The sequence below is a fragment of the Rattus norvegicus genome, chromosome 13, assembly GCF_021556685.1.
Source record: "Rattus norvegicus strain SHRSP/BbbUtx chromosome 13, alternate assembly SHRSP_T2T, whole genome shotgun sequence".
Classification (NCBI taxonomy): domain Eukaryota; kingdom Metazoa; phylum Chordata; class Mammalia; order Rodentia; family Muridae; genus Rattus; species Rattus norvegicus.
The window spans coordinates 54,114,551-54,139,956 of NC_141546.1; the positions used below are offsets into that span (position 1 = coordinate 54,114,551).

Genomic DNA, 25,406 nt, shown 5'->3' on the forward strand with positions numbered 1-25,406 from the left:
TAGACCAATGGAACAGAATTGAAGACCCAGAAATGAACCCACACACCTATGGGCACTTGATTTTTGACAAAGGAGCCAAAACCATCCAATGGAAAAAAGATAGCATTTTCAGCAAATGGTGCTGGTTCAACTGGAGGTCAACATGTAGAAGAATGCAGATCAATCCATGCTTATCACCCTGTACAAAGCTTAAGTCCAAGTGGATCAAGGACCTCCACATCAAACCAGATACACTCAAACTAATAGAAGAAAAACTAGGGAAGCATCTGGAACACATGGGCACTGGAAAACATTTCCTGAACAAAACACCAATGGCTTATACTCTAAGATCAAGAATCGACAAATGGGATCTCATAAAACTGCAAAGCTTCTGTAAGGCAAAGGACACTGTGGTTAGGACAAAACGGCAACCAACAGATTGGGAAAAGATCTTTACCAATCATACAACAGATAGAGGCCTTATATCCAAAATATACAAAGAACTCAAGAAATTAGACCGCAGGGAGACAAATAATCTTATTAAAAAATGGGGTTCAGAACTAAACAAAGAATTCACAGGTGAGGAATGCCGAATGGCTGAGAAACACCTAAAGAAATGTTCAACATCTTTAGTCATAAGGGAAATGCAAATCAAAACAACCCTGAGATTTCACCTCACACCAGTGAGAATGGCTAAGATCAAAATCTCAGGTGACAACAAATGCTGGTGAGCATGTGGAGAAAGAGGAACACTCCCCCATTGTTGGTGGGATTGCAGACTGGTAAAACCATTCTGGAAATCAGTCTGGAGGTTCCTCACAATATTGGACATTGAACTACCTGAGGATCCAGTTATACCTCTCTTGGGCATATACCGAAAAGATGCCCGGATATATAAAAAGACTTGTGCTCTACTATGTTCATAGCAGCCTTATTTATATTAGCCAGAAGCTGGAAAGAACCCAGATGCCCTTCAACAGAGTAATGGATACAGAAAAAAATGTGGTACATCTACACAATGGAATATTACTCAGCTATCAAAAACAATGCATTTATGAAATTCATAGGCAAATGGATGGATCAGGAAAATATCATCGTGAATGACGTAACCCATTCACAGAAAAACACACATGGTATGCACTCATTGATAAGTGGCTATTAGCTCAAATGCTTGAATTACCCTAGATGCATAGAACACAAGTAACTCAAGATGGATGATCAAAATGTGAATGCTTCACTCCTTCTTTAAAAGGGGAACAAGAATACCCTTGGCAGCGAATAGGGAGGCAAAGATTAAAACAGTGACAGAAGGAATACCCATTCAGAGCCTGCCCCACATGTGGCCTATACATATACAGCCACCCAATTAGACAAGATGGATGAAGCAAAGAAGTGTAGGCAGACAGGAGCCGGATGTAGATCTCTCCTGAGAGACACACAGCCAGAATACAGTTAATACAGAGGTGAATGCCAGCAGCAAACCACTGAATGGAGAATAGGACCCCCGTTGAAGCAATCAGAGAAAGAAGTGGAAGACCTTGAAGGGGCTCGAGACCCCATATGTACAACAATGCCAAGCAACCAGAACTTCCAGGGACTAAGTCACTACCTAAAGACTCTACATGGACTGACCCTGGACTCTGACCTCATAGGTAGCAATGAATATCCTAGTAAGATCACCTGTGGAAGGGGACTGCTAAGACTGAACCCCCAGCAAACGTGATTGTTGGGGGGAGGGCAGCAATGGGGGGAGGATGGGGAGGGGAACACTCATAAAGAAGGGGAGGGGGAGGGGTTAGGGGATGTCGGCCCAGAAACCGGGAAAAGGAATAACACTCGAATTGTAAATAAGAAATACTTAAGTTAAAAAAAAAAAAGGAATAGTAAGAGAAAGCTGTGTCATGCAAAGCAAACTACTTATAGAAAGACAGCCATCAGGAAAGTTGTTTGGAGCAGAATATAGAGAAAATAGAGTCTATTCTGAAAGCTCTCTGATCAGAACATTGGTTGTTAGTTGGGACTTAGAAGTTAACTTTAAATCAATTTTTTTGTCACACACACACACACACACACACACACTCACACACACACACACTCACACACACACACCCCACTATTCTTTCATAAACCCTCCCCAAGCCAATATGTTATTATAGATTGAGAGGAGATCACAGGATTCTCGATGGTGTGGATAGCATTCTAGAGGTGATTTATGAATTGAAAAGCATTCTGTGATGAGACATATCTTTAATGAAACTTCAGTTGAATCATTACTATTCTTTTAAGTAACTTCTTGGCATGCTCCTGTAAATGACCCTAATGAAGCCACTGGTCAAACAAGAAGGTCATACATGGAACCAATTCTTTCGTCTTTCAGTGATGTTTTGTGGGAGGGGGAGAATATAAGTTTCTTTACAGTTATTGAGAATAAATATTATAGACTATCTGTTTAGAAGTAGGGCTAAATAACTTTGAAGGCTATGTTTGTCTCTGGATTTATAGTTGTCTCTATTTCAGCACTGCTCTGATGTAAGCAGCTAGTCTTCCAAATGCTCCAGAGACCAAGTTAAAATATGCTGAAAGGTATAAAACTATGAAACTAATAAACATTTTCCCTCTGAAAAAAATATATTCAATAAAAGGAAGAAAAAAAAAAGAATCAACAAAACCAGGAGATAGTTCTTTGAGAAAATCAACCAGATAGATAAACCCTTAGCCAGATAAACCAGAGGTCACAGAGAGTATTTCCAATTAACAAAATTCAAGATGAAAATGGAGACATAACGAAAGAATCTGAGGAAATTAAAAAAAATCATCAGATCCTACTACAAAAGCCTATATTCAATATCGAGGAAATGGACAATTTTCTAGACAAATACCATGTATAATGTTAAATCAGGAACAGATAAACCATCTAAACAACCCCATAACTCCTAAAGAAATAGAAGCAGTTATTAAAGGTCTCCTAAGAAAAAAAGGGCCCAGGACCAGATGAGTTAGGTGCAGAATTCTATCAGACCTTCATAGAAGACCTCATATTCACACTTTCCAAGCTATTCCACAAAAGAGAAACAGGGCACTACCGAATTCCTTCTATGAAGTCACAATTACACTAATACCTAAACCACAGAAAGACCCAACAAAGAAAGAGAACTTCAGACCAATTTCCCTTATGAATATTGATGCAAAAATACTCAATAAAATTCTTGTCAATAGAATCCAAGAACACATCAAAATAATCGTCCCTCATGATCAAGTAGGCATCATCTCAGGGATGCAGGGATGGTTCAAAATACAGAAATTCATCAACGTAATCCTCTATATTAACAAACTCAAAGAAAAAAACCATGTGATCATTTCATTAGATGCTGAGAAAGCATTTGACAAAATTCAACACCCCTTCATGATAGAAGCCGTAGAAAGATCAGGAATTCAAGGCTGATACCCAAACATATTAAAAGCAATATACAGCAAACCAGTAGCCAACATCAAACTATATGGAGAGAAACTTGAAGCAATCCCACTAAAATCAGGGACTAGACAAGGCTGCCCACTCTCTCCCTACTTATTCAATATAGTACTCAAAGTTTTGGTCAGAGCAATCAAACAACAAAAGGTCAATGGGATACAAATTGGAAAGGAAGAGTCAAAATATCACTATTTGCAGATGATATAATACTATCCTTAAGTGACCCCAAAAGTTCCATCAGCAAACTACTAAGCATGATAACTTCAGCAAATTGGCTGGGTATAAATTTAACTCAAATAAATTAGTACCCTTCCTCTACTCAAAGGATAACCAGGCTGAAAAAGAAATTAGGGAAATGACACCCTTCACAATGGTCACAAGTTACATACAATACCTTGTTGTGACTCTACTCAAACAAGTGAAAGATCTTACAATTACTTCAAGTCTCTGAAGAAAGAAATCGAAGATCTCAGAAGATGGAGAACCTTCCCATGCTTGTGGTTTGGGGGGATTAATATAGTAAAAATGGCCATTTTGCCAAAAGCAATCTACAAATTCAATGCAATCCCTATCAAAATCCCAACTAAATTCTTCATAGACATAGAAAGAGCAATTTGCAAATTCATTTGGACTAACAAAAAAATCCAAGATAGTGAAAACTATCCTCAATAATAAAAAAGGTTCTTTGGTAATCTCATCCATGACCTCAAGCTGTTTTACAGAGCAATAATGATACAGAGACAAGCAAGTAGATCATTGGAGTAGAATTGAAGACCCAAAAATGAACTCACACACCTGTGGTCACTTAATATTTGACAAAGGAACTAAAATCATTCAGTGGAATCACCAGATGGTGCTGGTTATCCTGGAGGTCAGCATGTAGAAGAACGCAAATCAACCCATTTTCATCACCCTGCAAAAATCCTTAAGTCAAAGTTAGTCAAGAACCTCCACATGAAGCTAGATACTCTCGAACTAATAGAAGAAAATTTGTAGGAAGAGATATTGAGACCAAGTTTGGAGCAGACACTGAAGGAATGGACATTCAGAGCCTGATCCACCTGGGGATCCAACAAATAAACATAGACATATACATATATACTTATGCATACTACACCTGTATATATACATATATATATATATATATATATATAAACACACATGCATACTAAACCTAGACAATATTGATGGAGCCAAGAAGTGCATGCTGACAGGAACATGATATAGTTGTCTCCTGAGAGGCTCAACCAGAGTGTGACAAATACAGAGGAGAATGCTAGCAGCCAACCATTGAACTGAGAATGGGGTCCTCACTGGAGGAATTAGAGGAAGGATTGAAGGAGCTGAAGGGTCTTAAAACCCCATAAGAACAACACTACCAACCAACCAGAGTTCCCAAGGTCTAAACAACTGCCCAAAGAGGACATTTGGACAGACTCATGGCTCCAGATGCATATGTAGCTGTATATAACAAGGATGGCTTTGTTGGGCACCAATGAGGGGAGAAGTCCTTGGTTTTGCTAAGGCTGGGCCCTCCAGTGTAGGGGAATGTCAGGGTAGGGAAGTGGGAAAGGATGGGTTCTTGGGGAAGGGGAACACCCTCAAAGAAGTGTGAGGGGGATTGGATAGGGGGCTTATGTATGGGAAACCAGGAAAAAGAATAACATTTGAAATGTACATAAAAATTAGCCAATAAAAACAAATACAGATGGGACAGAGAGTCACAATCTTCTTGCGATCTAAGTATTAGTTACTTACTGATACGGACGCATTTGGGAGGAGGGGACCAGCCATTTTCTGTACATAATATTGTATCTTGACCATTTGGAAGACTATAGCCACTGTGACACTGGACTTTTGCAGACTGACCCTCTATATATCTTCTTTGCCAGTATGAAGATTCTCCATATTCCACATAATGGAAAATACATTGCCCTAAGAAACATAATAATTAAAAATTAAAAAAATAAAATCTTTAATTTGTTTAAAAATAAACTAAGATAAATGTTATCTTTAAAACTGTTTAATGAGTATGCACATCATTCAAAAATAAAATTAATAACAAACATTTAAGAGAATAGCATTTATCTTTCGTTTGTAAAAATAAAATATGCAAGTGATAAAGATATTTCCATAGTCCCTATTGCATGTTTCATGAAGAAACATTTCATAACAGAAACTAGCCATTTTGCTCACAAATTCTTTTGTTGGTCTTATTTTTGTTATGAATAACTTAATTATGTATGTGCTCTCTCTTTAAAAGAATCAACATAGTTAACTATAAAGGCATTGGCTTACTGAGGCATGGAACTTCAGGCTCCCACCCATTTACTGTGCAACGAAGGTAGTCCCAGTATGACTGTGAAGGCGTTGTAAACCCGTTGTCACAGTAATAGCTGTACTCCTTTCCTATAGGTACTGGGAAGTAGGGTCTCCGGCTTTCTTCATAATACAGACGTCCATGTTTGAATTGTGGAAAATCACAAGGTTTCACTTGAAAGAAAAAAATAATAAAATAAAACAACCATAAAACACTCATATCAGAGGAAAAAAAACTCTTGATCAGTAAATTACTTTAAACTAATCAAAATAACAGAATGACAGAACAGTGAATGTGTGGGATAAGAAAATAAAACAAAAGACAACAGTGGTTTGTGAGGATGTCTTTCAACATGAAGTCAAGTTGTAGCTGATACTCCACCAGATAATTGGATTGGAGATACTTGTTAATATTCAATATAATTTCTTATTTATAATTTTCACTGAAACTAAAATATAGTATGAACATGGAACGATATGGAGCTATTTTTGTACCTTTGTATTGAAATGCCATATTGTTCATTATATTAAGTTTATATGTAATATATGATTACTTTATTACATGTAATTATTTGTGATTACTATTTATCATTTGTACTTTAGTATGAGAATAATATCCCTTTTATATTAAGTATGATTCTGCTTCAAGGAACCTCATGCAATACATTAAAAGTTATTTCAACAAATACATAAAAAATCAAACAAATTTCCTCAAGCTTCCTCATTCATTTTAGTTTTTGTTTTATTAAATATTTCAAGAGTTTTTTTACACATTTTTACATGGTTTAAAAATTGTTCTTCTTTAACAATTTTAAGAATCACACTTCTCATAGGACATCAATAAGTCAAATTAGCTCACTGAGATTTTGTTTTGAAAAGTAACGAAAGAAAGCATGGTTCAGAGTAGGAGTATCATTATTACCACAGACCTCAGACTTTTACCTATTCTTCATTCTCCAGTGGGCACAGGTTTACTCCGTTATACATGGTTCTTGAAGCAAACATAATACTCCTTAAAGTAACAGACACCTGAGGTGGTCAGTACCTAAGTGAGCTTTGTTTAACATCTTACACTTTCCAGATGCAGGTCGTGGCTGCATCAGCAGTGATTCCTGGACCATACATCACAGTGTTGATGCACTCTACTCAGACTGCTGATCAATATATTGACCAGTTTTACAACTGTTCTAAATATTATGAACACAGCGCAAGATATTCCAGTTTTTACTGATCTTCAATCCCAAGATCTTCTAATTTTTATTGATAAATCTCATCCTACTACATCTTCAACATGACACAAAAGATTAATTTCTAGAATCACTTCTAACACAGATTCACAATCACCATCTTCTGAATTGTGCCAGTTATCATTTTACAATGCATTTTCTCCCAAATAGTAAAAGATTTGATGAAAGTGGTGAGTAATTAAACATCCCTTAGGAGTGAGTACTAAAGATTTTAAGTAGAAAAAATTATTTAATGACATTACAGAGAGATTAATCATTTTTATCTTATCCAGGAAGTATCAGAAAGTTCAGTGTAGAATAAACGAAATTCATATATATTTAAGTTACAAGCAGCCCAGATATATTTGGGTAAATCTACATTGGGGAAACTCAAACATAGTTGGGTTTGTGACTCATTGCGCTACACAGATCCCAGGCTTGTATTTGTAAACCTACTTAAAAGCCCATGGCAAGGATGTCATAAGATCTGAGTGCAGACACACATATTAATTCTGCTATTAAAATACATTGACTTAACACTGAGCAACCTTATAAGTAACTATGTTTATATTCATAGCTAATAACACTGTCAACATCAGAGAAGACTCTTTTTTCTGGTAAATTATAATAAAACTATAGATGTAGTAATACACAAGGTACTAGCAATAGTGAGTGTATTGTGAAGTATTAAACAAAACAGGAGCACTATCCCCTACAAGCAACCTGTGAATGAAGGAGCACATAGGTTCTAAGAGCTAGAGTGATTAAGACTATGATATCTTCTGAACAAAAACATTATCATTAAAATCACAAACTCTCAACAATTACAGACACCCTTAAGAATGGGCCCTCATATCCAGGCATGACTGTAGTAAGATCATAGGGAACCTTGGCCCTCACCTTGGAACTATTTTACGCTAATAGATTCAGAAACATAGGGAGTCAGTGCTTTCAGGTATATACCCACTCGTGAGTAAATCAGGTTCGAAAATACAGCTCCAATTCAAGTGGTCCACATATTTCCTGAGTTAAGCCAAATGCATCATACAACAACACTCAAAATTATGATTCTGGGGAAAGGACAGATATGGATGATGTGTTGTTTATCGAGTTGGAGCAATGTGAAAGATAAAATATTCAGAATGTATTGTGGTGTACTAGAAGCCAGAGATCTTGAACCAAAGAAATGACTAAATGCGATGAATATCTGCAAGTAAAGCTGTTTGGACAAAAGAGATTTTTGTCCCTGTGTGACACACTGCAATGCCTATAGCTACCTTGACAAGATGTCTATTTGTTTGTTGGTTTGTTTTTATTTGTTTTGTTTTGGGGGAACATTTACAAGGGAAAAGAGTAGATATGGAAGGATGGAAAGAAGAATGGGATCAGGTGCTTGTGAAACTTACAAGGAATAAATTTTAGAAGGCCCAGAAAATATTTTCAACAAAATAATAAAAGAAAAATGTCCTAAAGAAGGAGATGCGTATAAAAGCACAAGAAGCTTATAAAACACCAACTAGATGGAAAAAGAAAATGAAGTCCTGTCAAAACAGTAATCAAAATACTAAATATTCAAAACAAATAATGATTAGTGAAAGATGTGAAAGGAAAAGAGCAAGTGAAATACAAAGGCAAAGCTATCAGAATAGAGTTGACTTCTTAGTGAAAACTCTGAAAGCAAGAAGGGCCTGGACATTCTGAACGACCACAGTTGCATCCTGACTGAAGTAGTCAGCAAAATACTCAATAAGAGTAGGTGAAAACACGATATACCATGAGAAAGCCAAGTTTAAACAATATCTATCCACAGCCAAGCCCTACAAAAAAAATTACTAGAAAGAAAATTCCAACCCAAGGAGATCAACTACACCCAAGAAATAAATAACTTGTACCCTAACACAAAAAGATCATCTACACCACAGGCAATAAACAATCTCATATGAGCAAAAAGAGACACACACACACACACACACACACACACACACACACACACACACACTCAAACACAAACACTGCCACCACCACCATCAAAATAATAGGAATGAACAATCATTAGTCATTGATAGCTCTCAGTATCAATGGATTCAATTCTCCAATAAAAATGGCACAGGTTTCACAAAATGGATGTGAGAACAGTATCCACCCTTCTTCTGCATACAGGAAATATACCTCAACATCAGAAGTGGATATTACTTAATAGTAAAAGGCTAGAAAAGATTTCCCTAGCAAATGGACCAAAGAATCAAGATCATGTATCCATTCCAATATTTAACAAAATAGAATTCAAACCAATTAATCATTAGTGGTACAAAGGAAACGTCATACTAATCAAAAAGAATATTTCATGAGTATGACCTCTCAGTTCTGAACATCTGCCCCAAATGCAAGGGAAACCGCAATCATAAAAATCATAAAACAAACTAACTAACAAAAATATTTCATAACATATCTTGAACACCATACATTAATAGTGGAAGACTTCCATACCCCACTCTTACCAATGGACATGTCATCCAAACAAAAAAGGAACAGAAAAATGGAACTGGAAGACATTATGAATCAAATGGACTTAACAGAAATCTATAAAACATTTCACCCAAAGACAAAAGAATACACCTTTGTCTCAACATCTCACAGTACTTTCTCTAAAACTGACCATATACTCCGTCACAAAGCGAGTCTCAACAGATACAAGAAAAATGAAATAACCCCCTGTATTTTTTCAGAATACATGGATTAAAGCTGAGCTTGAACAATAACATAAAGTCCATAAACTCATGGAAACTGAACAGTTCTTTACTGAACGACCACTGGGTCAAGGAAGAAATAAAGAATTTAAGGCTTCTAGTATTCAATGAAAATGAAGGCACAACATACCAAACGTATGGGACACAATAAAAGTGGTGTTAAGAAGAAACTACATAGCACTAAGTGCCTTCATAAAGAAATTAGAGAGATCTTATACTCGTGACTTAACAGCACACCTGAAAGCTCTGGAAGAGGAGTAGAGAGCAGGAAATAAACCAACTTGGGGCTAAGAAACATTATAAGGCTAAGATCAATAAAATAGAAACAAAGAGAACAATACAAAGAATCTATGAAAAGAAGAGTTGGTCTTTTGAGAAAATCTACAGGATAGACAAACCCTTAGCCAAACTAACTGAAAGACAGATTAAATATAAAAACTAACAAAGTCAGTAATGAAAACAGGGACATAACCCTACAAAGGTTTTGGGACACCAAACCAGACATAAAACCTTCAATCTACAATTTGTCTCACCTGTATGATGTGCTGGGGTGAAGGTGGCACAGAAATTGTGAAAGTGACTAACTAATGACAGGTACAGCTTGAAACCCATGCCTGACACTGACTTGAGGACCAGAAACCAGAGGCTGTACGGCCCAGAGACCTAGAATAGAACCAAACATGACTGGCAAAGAAAAAAAAGTCAATTCAATGATGCCTAATGATACTCTGCTGTACTTATAGATTGGTGCCTAGCCCAGTCATCATAGGAGAGGCTCTACTCCACAACTAATAGAAACAGATGCAGAGATCCAAACTGTTTTAGGACTTTTGGTAACACTGTGAAATCCAAGATTGTGTTGTTTACAAGAAAAACCTGTTTTTAGCTGTGGTGTGGCGCAGCCTCAGCATATACCTTTAATTCTTCTGGCTGGAATACAGACAAGTCCTTAGTAACACTACAAAGGGCTTTAATCCAAAACAATGAAGGTAAAGTTATTTTGTAGAAGGAATCACCCTTGTTTGAAAGAGATGTTAAATCAGAGAATGATTTAACAGAATAAGATATGCCCAACTCTCATGAGAACAGAGAGAAAGAGGCTACCTCTTTACGAGAGGGCAGCACAGAGAAAGAGGTGAGGGAGGGGCAGTTTTACCAGTACAAGCTGCAGAGAGAGAACAAGCTAGTCACAAGTAAAGGTAAGAGAAGCCAGAGAATAAGAAGGAGTCGGAGGATTAAAACAGATTGCCAGGGTTAATCTGAGGCCAAGCATAGCACCAAGTCAAAGGCTGAAAAAGAAGTCAGTTTGAAACAGTTTGCAGAGGAGTTTAAGCCAGAACAGTTGAGCTGAACAAGCCAGCCAGAGTTCAGAAAGCAATAGGACGATGTGATCTTATTCACAAGTAAGTTTCAAAAACTGTAAACATTCTTGACCTAGATAAGATTATACAGAGGCTAGAGAAAGATTAAAGAACTAGGCCTAGGTTAGCAGAGGCTTTGAAGCAATTACTCAGGAGAAGAAAAGGTACTTTTCCACTGACCTTTAGTTTAGAGTTTGGGGAATCCTGTTGAAGTTAGAGAAGAAAGATTATAGGAGCAGAGCAGCCAAGGACACCACAAGAAAACTCACAGAGTCAACTCACCTGGACTCAGGGTTTTACTGAGATTCAACTAACAATCAGAGAGCCTGGATCTAACCTTGACCCTCTGTATATTTGTTATAGTTGTGAAGCCTGGTGTTTTGTGGAATTCCTAACAGAGATAGTGGCAGTTGTTCCTGATTCTTTTGCCTATTTTGGGGACCCTTGTCCTCAAACTGGGGTGCCTTGTACTGACACATTGAAATCTGATATGGAATAATTAGTTGATTTCCCTGAGGGTCCCCCCATTTTCTGAAGGGAAATAAAGGAGGAGTGGATGGGGAGGAATGAGGTTGAGGGGATGGAGGAGTTGGGACATTAAGGGAAAAGAAACTGCAATCAGGATGTAATATATGAGAGAATAAATTTTATAAAAAACAACCTAATGACAAAAACAAATAATAAATAAATAAATAGGACCAATAAAAGTAAGAAAAATAATTTGTAAGAAATCTAAATTTTAATATTTTTAAAAATTCAATTTTTATACAATTACTATTTTATCAATACTATTTCTTAGTGTAAATAGCTTCTTTCATTCTTTTGAGTTGGATATTATAGATTTCCTAGAATTTCACCTTAGTTAAAAGCTTGGTTTGTCATTGGTGGTGCTATTAGGAAGGTTATAAATTTCAGAATTTCTGGACACAGTGAAATAAATTAGGTCATTGGGACTATACCTTTGAAGGGGATATTGAGATCTTGGTCATTCCCTTATATCTCTACTTGCTGGTGGTCATAAGCCAAGCAGCTTAGACTTACCACTCATTCCCTAACATAAATAACCTCCTGGTAACAGGATGAAAATGACAGAACAACTTGACCATGAATTCAAGTCAGCAAAACAAAATAAATTCTTCTTCTAAGTAGTTAATTCAGTAATATTAACATCACAACAGAAAGATGAATAGGAAGAGATCCTTGGCTGCTTATCTGTCATACACTTTATTCTTTAGGGGATATCAGGGTTACGTATGATACACATTTACCATAGACTGTTAGATAAAAGAAAAATATATGGATGTAGATAGACAAAAATCTGAAAAGAATGGAATATTCCAGGAATTAAATATTCTTGACTCAAATAACACTGTGGTATGCATGTGTTGAGAAGCCACCGACATCATTCAAAGCAACTCTCTACAGATAAACATAATTTCCTTCTTCATATGCATATTGAACCCAGTATACAAGAAACAGCCATAGCAAAAACATTGTATGGTATAGGTAGGTTATGGATGGATTCTAGGCCCCCCAATGTCTCTTTGATCAGTAACTCTAAGGCAAGAATCAATTTTGTGAATCAATCTATCCACAGGCTTATCTGATAAGGAATTGAACCCTCTTGCCAAATCCTAGTGAATGTGGTATGTTGAACATATGGCCTACAGCCCAGCAAAGTCTCCTGATGACTAAGAGCCAAGACAATGTCTGACAGCACCACACTCATGCGGCCAGCAGCCAAGTTATCTTCAAATGTGGCTAACAAAAATGGAGGGATGACAAAGGTTTGCTATGAGGCAAATACTATTGAAGGATATTTACTATGATGTAAATAAATAAGTAAAATCAGTTCTTACCTGACAATATTCTTACCTATTAATTTCATACAATTCTTAGAAAATGTTTAGTTAAAAAGTGTACAGATGGAAACCCGCGGATCCCTGCCCGCAGCAGCTCGCTGCTCCCAAACCCCGTGGGAGAGAGACCTCACCACCTGGACAGGTGGGCACTCCTGAGACTGCAGAGCGGAAGAGACCACCAATGCTGAACACCCCTAACCCACATCCCTGGCCCAAGAGGAAACTGTATACGGCCTCTGCGTTCCCTTGGATAAGGGCACAGCAGCAGCAGGTCCCCTGTGTCTAAGACACCACCAGAACCTGAAGGGACCGACCAGATAAACAGTTCTCTGCACCCAAATGCCATGGGAGGGAGAGCTAAACCTTCAGAGAGGCAGACATGCCTGGGAAACCAGAAGAGACTGCACTCTGCCCACATTACTGATTCCAGAGGAAAACACCAAACGCCATCTGGAACCCTGGTGCACTGAAGCTCCCGTAAAGGGCGGCGCAGATCTTCCTGGTTGCTGCGGCTGCGGAGAGCTCCTAAGCAACACCCCACGAGCAAACTTGAGCCTCGGGACCACAGGTAACACAAACCTTCCTACCCCAAGCGACCTGCCTAGTGAACTCAGGACACAGGCCCACAGGAACAGCTGAAGACCTGTAGATAAGAAAAGCTACACGCCCGAAAGCAGAACACTCTGTTCCCATAACTGGCTGAAAGAAAACAGGAAAACAGGTCTACAGCACTCCTGACACACAGGCTTATAGGACAGTCTAGCCACTGTCAGAAATAGCAGAACAAAGTAACACTAGAGATAATCGGATGGCGAGAGGCAAACGCAGGAATCCAAGCAACAGAAACCAAGACCACATGGCATCATCAGAGCCCAATTCTCCCACCAAAACAGACATGGAATATCCAAACACACCAGAAAATGAAGATCTAGTTTCAAAATCATATTTGATCATGATGCTGGAGGACTTCAAGAAAGACGTGAAGAACTCCTTTAGAGAAATGCAGGAAAACATAAATAACCAAGTAGAAGCATACAGAGAGGAATCACAAAAATCCCTGAAAGAATTCCAGGAAAACACAGTCAAACAGTTGAAGGAATTAAAAATGGAAATAGAAGCAATCAAGAAAGAACACATGGAAACAACCCTGGATATAGAAAACCAAAAGAAGAGACAAGGAGCTGTAGATACAAGCTTCACCAACAGAATACAAGAGATAGAAGAGAGAATCTCAGGAGCAGAAGATTCCATAGAAATCATCGACTCAACTGTCAAAGATAATGTAAAGCAGAAAAAGTTACTGGTACAAAACATACAGGAAATCCAGGACTCAATGAGAAGATCAAACCTAAGGATAATAAGTATAGAAGAGAGTGAAGACTCCCAGCTCAAAGGACCAGTAAATATCTTCAACAAAATCATAAAAGAAAACTTCCCTAACCTAAAGAAAGAGATACCCATAAGCATACAAGAAGCCTACAGAACTCCAAATAGATTGGACCAGAAAAGAAACACCTCCCGTCACATAATAGTCAAAACACCAAACGCACAAAATAAAGAAAGAATATTAAAAGCAGTAAGGGAAAAAGGTCAAGTAACATATAAAAGGAGACCTATCAGAATCACACCAGACTTTTCGCCAGAGACTATGAAAGTCAGAAGATCCTGGACAGATGTCATACAGACCCTAAGAGAACACAAATGCCAGCCCAGGTTACTGTATCCTGCAAAACACTCAATTAACATAGATGGAGAAACCAAGATATTCCATGACAAAACCAAATTTACACAATATCTTTCTACATATCCAGCACTACAAAGAATAATAAATGGTAAAGCCCAACATAAGGAGGCAAACTCTACCCTAGAAGAAGCAAGAAACTAATTGTCTTGGCAACAAAACAAAGAGAAGAAAAGCACACAAACATAACCTCATATCAAAATATGAATATAACAGGAAGCAATAATCACTATTCCTTAATATCTCTCAATATCAATGGCCTCAACTCCCCAATAAAAAGACATAGATTAACAAACTGGATACACAACGAGACCCTGCATTCTGCTGCCTACAGGAAACACACCTCAGAGACAAAGACAGACACTACCTCAGAGTGAAAGGCTGGATCAAAACTTTCCAAGCAAATGGTCAGAAGAAGCAAGCTGGAGTAGCCATTCTAATATCAAATAAAATCAATTTTCAACTAAAAGTCATCAGAAAAGATAAGGAAGGACACTTCATATTCATCAAAGGAAAAATCCACCAAGATGAACTCTCAATCCTACATATCTATGCCCCAAATACAAGGGCACCTAAAACGTAAAAGAAACCTTACTAAAGCTCAAAACACACATTGCACATCACACAATAATAGTAGGAGATTTCAACACCCCACTCTCATCAATGGACAGATCATGGAAACAGAAATTAAACAGAGACGTAGACAGACTATGAGAAGTCATGAGCCAAATGGACTTAACAGATATTTATAGAACATTCTATCCTAAAGCAAAAGGATATACATTCTTCTCAGCTCCTCATGGTACTTTCTCCAAAATTGACCATTGAAAAACGGGTCAAAAAACGGGCCTCAACAGGTACAGAAAGATAGAAATAATCCCATGTGTGCTATCAGACCGCAACGGCCTAAAGCTGTCTTCAATAACAATAAGGGAAAAACGCCCACATATATGTGGAAGTTGCACATTGCTCTACTCAACGATAACCTGGTCAAGGAAGAAATAAAGAAAGAAATTAAAGACTTTTTAGAATTTAATGAAAATGAAGGTACAACATACCCAACCTTATGGGACACAATGAAAGCTGAGCTAAGAGGAAAACTCATAGCTCTGAGTGCCTGCAGAAAGAAACAGGAAAGAGCATATGTAAGCAGCTTGATAGCACACCTAAAAGCTCTAGAACAAAAAGAAGCAAATACACCAAGGAGGAGTAGAAGGCAGGAAATAATCAAACTCAGAGCTGAAATCAACCAAGTAGAAACAAAAAGGACCATAGAAAGAATCAGCAGAACCAAAAGTTGGTTTTTTGAGAAAATCAACAAGATAGATAAACCCTTAGCCAGACTAATGAGAGACCACAGAGAGTGTGTCCAAATTAACAAAATCAGAAATGAAAAGGGAGACTTAACTACAGATTCAGAGGAAATACAAAAAATCATCAGATCTTACTATAAAAGCATATATTCAACAAAACTTGAAAATCTGCAGGAAATGGACAATTTCCTAGACAGATATCAGGTACCTAAGTTAAATCAGGAACAGATAAACCAGTTAAACAACCCCATAACTCCTAAGGAAATAGAAGCAGTCATTAAAGGTCTCCCAACCAAAAAGAGCCCAGGTCCAGACGGGTTTAGTGCAGAATTCTATCAGACCTTCATAGAAGACCTCATATGCTATCCAAATTCTTCCACAAAATTGAAACAAATGGAGTGCTACTGAATTCGTTCTATGAAGCCACAATTATTCTTATACCTAAACCACACAAAGACCCAAGAAAGAAAGAGAACTTCAGACCAATTTCCCTTATAAATATCAACGCAAAAATACTCAAAAAATTCTGGCAAACCGAATTCAAGAGCACATCAAAAGAATCATCCACCGTGATCAAGTAGGCTTCATCCCAGGCATGCAGAGATGGTTTAATATACGGAAAATTATCAACGTAATCCAATATATAAACAAAGTGAAAGATCAAAACCACATGATCATTTCATTAGATGCTGAGAAAGCATTTGACAAAATTCAACACCCCTTCATGATAAAAGTCCTGGAAAGAATAGGAATTCAAGGCACATACCTAAATACAGTAAAAGCCATATACAGCAAACTAGTTGCTAACATTAAACTAAATGGAGAGAAACATGAAGCAATCCCACTAAAATCAGGGACTAGACAAAGCTGCCCACTCTCTCCCTACTTATTCAATATAGTTCTTGAAGTTCTAGCCAGAGCAATCAGACAACAAAAGGAGGTCAAAGGGACACAGATTGGAAAAGAAGAAGTCAAAATATCACTATGTGCAGATGATGTGATATATATTTAAGTGATCCCAAAAGTTCCACCAGAGAACTACTAAAGCTGATAAACAACTTCAGCAAAGTGGCTGGGTATAAAATTAACTCATATAAATCAGTAGCCTTCCTCTACACAAAAGAGAAACAAGCCGAGAAAGAAACTAGGGAAATGACACCCTTCATAATAGACCCAAATAATATAAAGTACCTCAGTGTGACTTTAACCAAACAAGTAAAAGATCTGTGCAATAAGAACTTCAAGACTCGGAAGAAAGAAATTGAAGAAGACCTCAGAAGATGGAAAGATCTCCCATGCTCATGGATTGGCAGGATTAATATAGTAAAAAATGGCCATTTTACCAAAAACGATCTACAGATTCAATGCAATCCCCATCAAAATACCAATCCATTTCTACAAAGAGTTAGACAGAACAATTTGGAAATTCATCTGGAATAACAAAAAACCCAGGATAGCTAAAACTATCCTCAACAATAAAAGGGCTTCAGGGGGAATCACTATCCCTGAACTCAAGCAGTATTACAGAGCAATAGTGATAAAAACTGCATGGTATTGGTACAGAGAGAGACAGATAGACCAATGGAACAGAATTGAAGACCCAGAAATGAACCCACACACCTATGGGCACTTGATTTTTGACAAAGGAGCCAAAACCATCAAATGGAAAAAAGACAGCATTTTCAGCAAATGGTGCTGATTCAACTGGAGGTCAACATGTAGAAGAATGCAGATCGATCCATGCTTATCACCCTGTACAAAGCTTAAGTCCAAGTGGATCAAGGACCTCCACATCAAACCAGATACACTCAAACCTAATAGAAGAAAAAGTGGGGAAGAATCTCGAACACATGCGCACTGGAAAAAATTTCCTCTACAAAACACCAATGGCTTATGCTCTAAGATCAAGAATCGACCAATGGGATCACATAAAACTGCAAAGCTTCTGTAAGGCAAAGGACACTGTGGTTAGGACAAAACGGCAACCAACAGATTGGGAAAAGATCTTTACCAATCCTACAACAGATAGAGGGCTTATATCCAAAATATACAAAGAACTCAAGAAGTTAGACCGCAGGGAGACAAATAACCCTATTAAAAATGGGGTTCAGAGCTAAACAAAGAATTCACAGCTGAGGAATGCCGAATGGCTGAGAAACACCTAAAGAAATGTTCAACATCTTTAGTTATAAGGGAAATGCAAATCAAAACAACTCTGAGATTTCACCTCACTCCAGTGAGAATGGCTAAGATCAAAAACTCAGGTGACAGCAAATGATGGCAAGGATGTGGAGAAAGAGGAACACTCCTCCATTGTTGGTGGGATTGCATACTGGTACAACCATTCTGGAAATCAATCTGGAGGTTCCTCAGAAAATTGGACATTGAACTGCCTGAGGATCCAGCTATACCTCTCTTGGGCATATACCCAAAAGATGCCCCAACATATAAAAAAGACACGTGCTCCACTATGTTCATAGCAGCCTTATTTATAATAGCCAGAAGCTGGAAAGAACCCAGATGCCCTTCAACAGAGGAATGGATACAGAAAATGTGGTACATCTACACAATGGAATATTACTCAGCTATCAAAAACAATGACTTTATGAAATTCATAGACAGATGGAGGGAACTGGAAAATATCATCCTGAGTAAGGTAACCCAATCACAGAAAAACACACATGGTATGCACTCATTGGTAAGTGGCTAGTAGCCCAAATGCTTGAATTACCCTAGATGCCTAGAACAAATGAAACTCAAGACGGATGATCAAAATGTGAATGCTTCACTCCTTCTTTAAAAGGGGAACAAGAATACCCTTGGCAGGGAATAGAGAGGCAAAGATTAAAACAGACACAGAAGGAACACCCATTCAGAGCCTGCCCCACATGTGGCCCATACATATACAGCCACCCAATTAGACAAGATTGATGAAGCAAAGAAGTGCAGGCAGACAAGAGCCGGATATAGATCTCTCCTGAGAGACACAGCCAGAATACAGCAAATACAGAGGCAAATGCCTGCAGCAAACCACTGAACTGAGAATAGGACCCCATTGAAGGAATCAGAGAAAGAACTGGAAGAGCTTGAAGGGGCTGGAGACCTCTTATGAACAATGCTAAGCAACCAGAGCTTCCAGGGACTAAGCCACTACCTAAAGACTATACATGGACTGACCCTGGACTCTGACCTCATAGGAAGCAATGAATATCCTAGTAAGAGCACCAGTGGAAGGGGAAGCCCTGGGTCCTTCTAAGACTGAACCCCCAGTGAACTAGATTGTTGGGGGGAGGGCGGCAATGGGGGGAGGGTGGGGAGGGGAACACCCATAAAGAAGGGGAGGTGGAGAGGTTAGGGTGATGTTGGCCCGGAAACCGGGAAAGGGAATAGCACTCGAAATGTAAATAAGAAATACTCAAGTTAATAAAAAAAATAAATGAAAAAAAAAAGAAAAAAAATGTACAGATGCCTATATATTTAAGTAGAAGTAAATTAAAAATTTTAGTTTTCTATAATGTATTTTAAATATTACTTGCGATCTTAAATTTTAATATTAAAATATAATATTATGTTAATTTTTCTTGACTTTTAAAAGTAGAATATTTCTAAGTGTTGTACATAGATAAAAAATTAAATATTTGCTATTACTATATTTTCATCTATGCATGCTTATTAGTCTAATTTCAGGAGCATGGAGATTAAACATATAAGTGAAGCTTACAGCTACATCTTGGAGCAGGGATCCAGCCAGTAATTGTACACTTTGAAACAGGTGATCGGGTTGCAGGATAGAAGCCATTTTTACATTCATATCTGATTTCATCATCAATTCTGTGTTTAATCCTGTGAGGTGTGTAGATACCATTTGGAATATATGGAGTCAAACATGTCATTTCTGAAAAGAATCAGATATAAGTAATGAGAAATATTTAATCTCATTTAGATTAAGAATATTAAAACTAAATGGCAGACACCAGTTATTTGTACTGATAACTATATAATAGACATTGAAAAGAATGCATCTTCATAGGCTAGACATATCAGTCAGACTTCTTCTCTCTCCTCCTGGTGTATGTGTGCCTCTCTGGTACTAATTCTCTCTTGATGCAGTCCCATATAGTACCTTATGCTTCTAAAGATGATAATAACTTCATCATACAGACCTTCAGTGCAAGAAACATGTTTCCATCCAGTTTCTATTTCTTTCATTAAATTGCTGGCCTTGATTCTCATTTGAGCCTATTTATTAATATTCACAGGTCCTTAATTCTAAATATTTGTGAAGATTTTACACCTCTTTCTCTTTGAATTGAACATGTCCTCTGACTTATTTGGGAAAATCTACTGAACAAGGAAGAAACATAGTGTAATTTTTGACTTTCAAAATCATGAATCTAACCTTCACAAACACCAAGCCATTTCTCAAATGTACATTTTATGTCTTATGTGCCTTAAATCATCTTAACCCAGATCTTCTAATTGATACCATTGCTACATTTAAAAAATTATTTTTAAGTAGCTACAGTTTCTGCACAAATAACTTTTTTGCCTTATAGTTGGTTTTTATGAGCATGTATTCTTCACTAGTGTTCTTTTTTCTTCTGTCCTTTATGGCACTCAAGATAACCTCCATAATTAAAGTCTGGCTCTTATGCTAATAATTCTGTAGTTTTAATCAAAATCCATATAGGTAAATGAATCATGCTCATATACAGAATTTGAAGGCAATCCAGTTTTTAAAATGGCAATCTCTATCATTAACTTTCCTCCATTCATACTTTTCCATCTAAATCTAATATTTTAACTTATAAAACAAAAATATTATGATAAGAGTCTGGAGATTTATTCATCATTCTTATACTCAATCTGGCACATAATTCTTTGGTTTTAAGTGTTATTTGAATTTTTGCCTTTCCATATATAATGCTAATGTGTACACTTAGCCCTTGAAAGTATGGCAGTAACCTTTCTACTGGTATTAAATTTGTGCCACAGTATATATGTATTTCTTTTTTTATAAATTTTATCCCTATTGAAGCCCTCTACTTTCCTTTCAGTCTCTCCACATATAGCCCCTTGCCCCATCCCTTCTACCCCTTCTCCTCTGAAAAGGGGAGGGCCCCCTGGTTACCAGCCCATTCTGGTATATCAAGTCACTGTAAGACTAGGCACATCCTCTCTCACTGAGGCCAGACAAGGCAGCCCAGTCAAGGGGGATAGGATCCACAGACAGGCAACAAAGTCAGCGACAGTCCTTGCTTCAGTTGCTGGGGTCCCTCATGAAGACAGGTAATATACATATATAGTAGTAAAAACTTAGCTAAAGTAATATCTGACTACTGTCGTGGTTTGAATATACTTGGACCAGGGAGTGACACTATTAGGAAGTGTGTCCTTGATGGAATAGGTGTGGCCTTGTTGAAGGAAATGTATAACTGTTAGGGTGGGCTTTGCCAGTCTTCTCCTGGCTGTCTTTGGATCAAGATGTAGAACTCTCAGTACCTTCTTCAAAGCCATGCTTGCTTGGATGCTGCCAAGCTTTCCCCCTTGACGATAGTATACTGAACCTCTGAACTTGTAAGCCAGCCCTAATTAAATATTCCTTTGGTCATGGTGTCTCTTCACCCTAAGATAACTACTCAAATCAAGTATGTCTCCTAACTTTTATGCCACTTAACAACAATTTTTGAATCAACATTGTGTTCCTTTGATCGTTTTTCTCTTCACAGCACTCTGCTTGTCATGTTTTCATAGGACCATTGTAGTTTATGCTTTTCTACTTAGGTTTTCTTAATATTGCAGCTTTACTCAGTATCTTTTTAAGGTACAGCTATAAGATATCAAACAACAACAATATGTCCAAGAATTTAAGAGGACAAGCAAACAGTATGGGAAGAACTTTGTAAAACTTATTAACAAAAAGACTTTTGGAGATTACCCTAAGCTGCCAACATAAACCCCTGATAATGTCTGATTGACTATATGTAGTTAATTTTTCAAATACATAGTGTCTTTTTTCCCTTGTACATTTTCCCAAATGTACAGTTTTCTTATTTCAAATTATTTAGTAGAGACATTTGGAATGGGATATTTCAAGTTTAGTTCTCTTACACTGGAAAGTCAATTTTACAAAATCTACTCTGTACAGGAAACAGATGCATCAAAATAAATTGTTCAGAAGATTGTGGTATTTTTCATCATTCCTGCTTGTCATTAGAGACTGTCTACTATATACTAGAGATCCAAATGCTCTGGGAAGTTGTTTTAAACCCCCTGTTCTCATATGATCAGGTGGAACAAAGTTTATTTATTTTTATATTATCTTATTTTAATTTTGGTGTCTTATAGAGTCTAAGATTCTTGTAAAGTCAGCTGCAGCAAATAATGTATTCCACTATATGGTGTCAGAGAGATTAAAGTGTTGTGATAATTTCCAGATAATTGTACATCAACACAAGTAAGCTATTTTTCTGCTCCAGGAAAACAAAGATAATGCATTGGCCAAACATATCAGCTGAGGTACAGAGTGATGCACTATTTTCATTAATAAGAAACTACTTTTCATATAGGAGTATAAAGTTTTCTTCAGTAAAATGAAGTCCATTGTTAGAGATTTGCATGCCTATATGAGTTAAGATGCAGGTCTCTTTATTCATATCATCAAATGCTTATTTACTATCAGATGAGAGTGCCCTCTGTCACCTATTTCCCTGAAGAAAAAGACCCCCAAGAACACAGAATTATACTTTTCATATTTGACTTTGTGTTTGAGAAATGGTCAAAATGAACTTTAATGGAGAGTCTTTTTCATTCCCTGCTTCCTTTCTTCCCTTCCTCTATTCTCTCCCTCTACTCACACTCCTCTCCTCTCTCCTAGGGTTCAAAAGAAGCAAGGCTATGTAGCATCTGTAGAAGCACATTTAGGGAACCAAATATATTTCTCAGTTTGAAAACAAATCTAGGTTAAGGAAGAGATTTTAACTAGGTAAAAATCATTTCAGCTTTAGGTGAATTCAGTACAGAACAGGCATTCTGCTCTGCTCTGTTATTTGGTGTGGCATGACTATTCTATTGAATCCTAATGCTTCCATGGAAAACTGGATTCACCTGAAACTGGAATGATTGTTTGAAAAGTTCCTCTTAAGCACAAGACAATACAAAATAGCTACATCATGGGTTATAGTTTGATCCTTTAGTGGATAAATGGTCTATTTAGGAGGACACCTGGAGTTAATCTTGTGCAGAGGTTTAATGCCAAAGGACTACTGAGATACTTCTCTGACTAGGATACATAAACACCATGAAAACAGATGGTTAGACTCAATGCAATCAGCTAAACATGGATTTGTGACACCATCTTTCTTTTCCATTCACTGTTCTACTTCTTATATAATAAAAGACGTAGAAAATAAGAATAATGTCACCTTCACAGGAAGGCTGAGGATTCCATCCAGAACCCGTGCAGACAGCATCCCCTCTTTCTTTGTACACAAAACCTTGTTTACATTTATATTGGAATCTTTCATTCTCCTTGTAAACTGGTTTCAGATATATACCATCTCCATTTTCAACTCGTGGTGGCAGGCAAGAAATTTCTAAATGCAAAAGAGTAATTGTATAGTGTTTACTATAAGAGGAAATCTGCTGAGTAACATACTTTTATAATGACAGTGTTTTGTTCCCATTAAGTCAATCAGTCAAAATCAGTGACCAAACAAACATTGTTTTGGCCTGACTGCCCTCTTGATCATATATCTGTCATTTCAAATTTTCATTTTTGGAAGAAATTAAAAGTATATGATTAATTATATTGAACATGATGACAAATTGAAATAAACGACAGCCAGTAACAATCTCAGACTCTTGTGAAAATAAAAATAGACACGTGGTTGTAGATTAATATTTTCATTGAATAATCTTCAAAATAATACAACTTTGGATTACTGACAGTAATTTTCAAGACAGCTTTTCAAGGAAATCCATTAGATTCACTTTTCATTTTATCTTTGAAAAGTCATGGTGCCTTCTCCATACACACAAACACACAACACACACACACACACACACACACACACACACACACACACACACATGCACACACAAATAACAAAACAAGCAAACCATAAAAACAAAAAGCAAAAACAAAAACGGGAGAAAAAAACCTTCAAAAGTCCTAGCAACCACATTTAACACAGTTCTCTCAAATACACTACTCTAAGACTATGGCAGTAGTAACTGGTCTTTCAAAGCATTTTCTTCCATCCTTTTAATCCATTTTTCCTTCTTTATAACGAAGGAAACTTTTAAAAGATCACTTTGAAATGTTTTGTCTTTTCCCAGTCAATCTGAAGAAGAGGTGAGTTATTTATGACAAGCATATGCAGGAATTGTGCTGGCCTATGACCATACCGTACTCTTACTGACCTAATACCTCTCTTCAATTGTTGAATAGCAATTTTCTTTAAGATAAAAGACTCCGTCTCAGAGAGAAGCACCCATAAAAATAGGATGAGATAAAGCAATGGTTTTCAACCTCCCTAATGCTTTGGTCCTTTAATACCGTTCCTCTTGTGTGGCGATCCCATAACCATAAAATTATTTTTGTTGCTATTTCATAACTGTAATTTTGCAACTATTATTAATAATAATATCTGTGTTTTACAATGGTTTTAGGCAACCCATGTGAAAGGTTTGTTTGACTTCAGAGGGGGTCACAGGTTGAGAACCATTGCTCTAAAGGGAACTAAAACATCCCATCCTCTAAGGAAGCTCAGGAAGTAAACAATTCAAAAGCTTCAGGAAGTCCTTGAAATTGACCATATTGACTAGGTCCCTCCCGTCTTCCGAATGCATACATAAACAGTAGTAACTGCTGTGAAATACTTTTGGTTGAACTGAGCTGCACAGAAGACCCTCAGGCCCACATCTTGCTGTAGATACTTTGCTGGTTTTTTTTTTTTTTATCTTTCTCCACATGGCCTTCTGGGGGCTGCTATGCTTGTCTTCTTTATTTTCACCTGAATATACCTTATGTGCACTTTAAAAATAATCTCAAGGATCAGAATTTCCTAGGTTTCATTAGCAATAGACAATTAGTTAAAGTCCAAAAGATATCAGCCATTAAACTTCAATATGTCAAATATATGCCACATTGACTATACATATTGGTATATCATTATTCTCATGATGAATCAGTGCTGTTAGAGTTGTTAGCAGCAACTAGTCAATCCTTGAGGAAAGAAATGATGTAGTTATAATCTCAAAAGCAAACTAAATTTGAAAAGAAGAAAACACTGTCTTCTTTAGTCTAAGGTGGACAATACTAAGGAATGGTGAAAATAATGGAGGTGTTAGATAATATTGAAAAATAAATATAGTATAAGACCAGT

General features: G+C 37.1%; 1 protein-coding gene across 2 annotated transcripts in view; it reads right to left on the minus strand.

Moving 5' to 3' along the window:
* Nucleotides 1-25,406, minus strand: part of Cfh (complement factor H) — a 95,095-nt gene that overhangs the window by 45,252 nt on the left and 24,437 nt on the right. For both annotated transcript variants that reach the window (NM_130409.2, XM_087579899.1), the window contains 4 exon segments: nucleotides 5,207-5,383; nucleotides 5,747-5,941; nucleotides 19,739-19,912; nucleotides 23,442-23,612. In NM_130409.2, the coding sequence (NP_569093.2) occupies nucleotides 5,207-5,383; nucleotides 5,747-5,941; nucleotides 19,739-19,912; nucleotides 23,442-23,612 (717 nt within the window).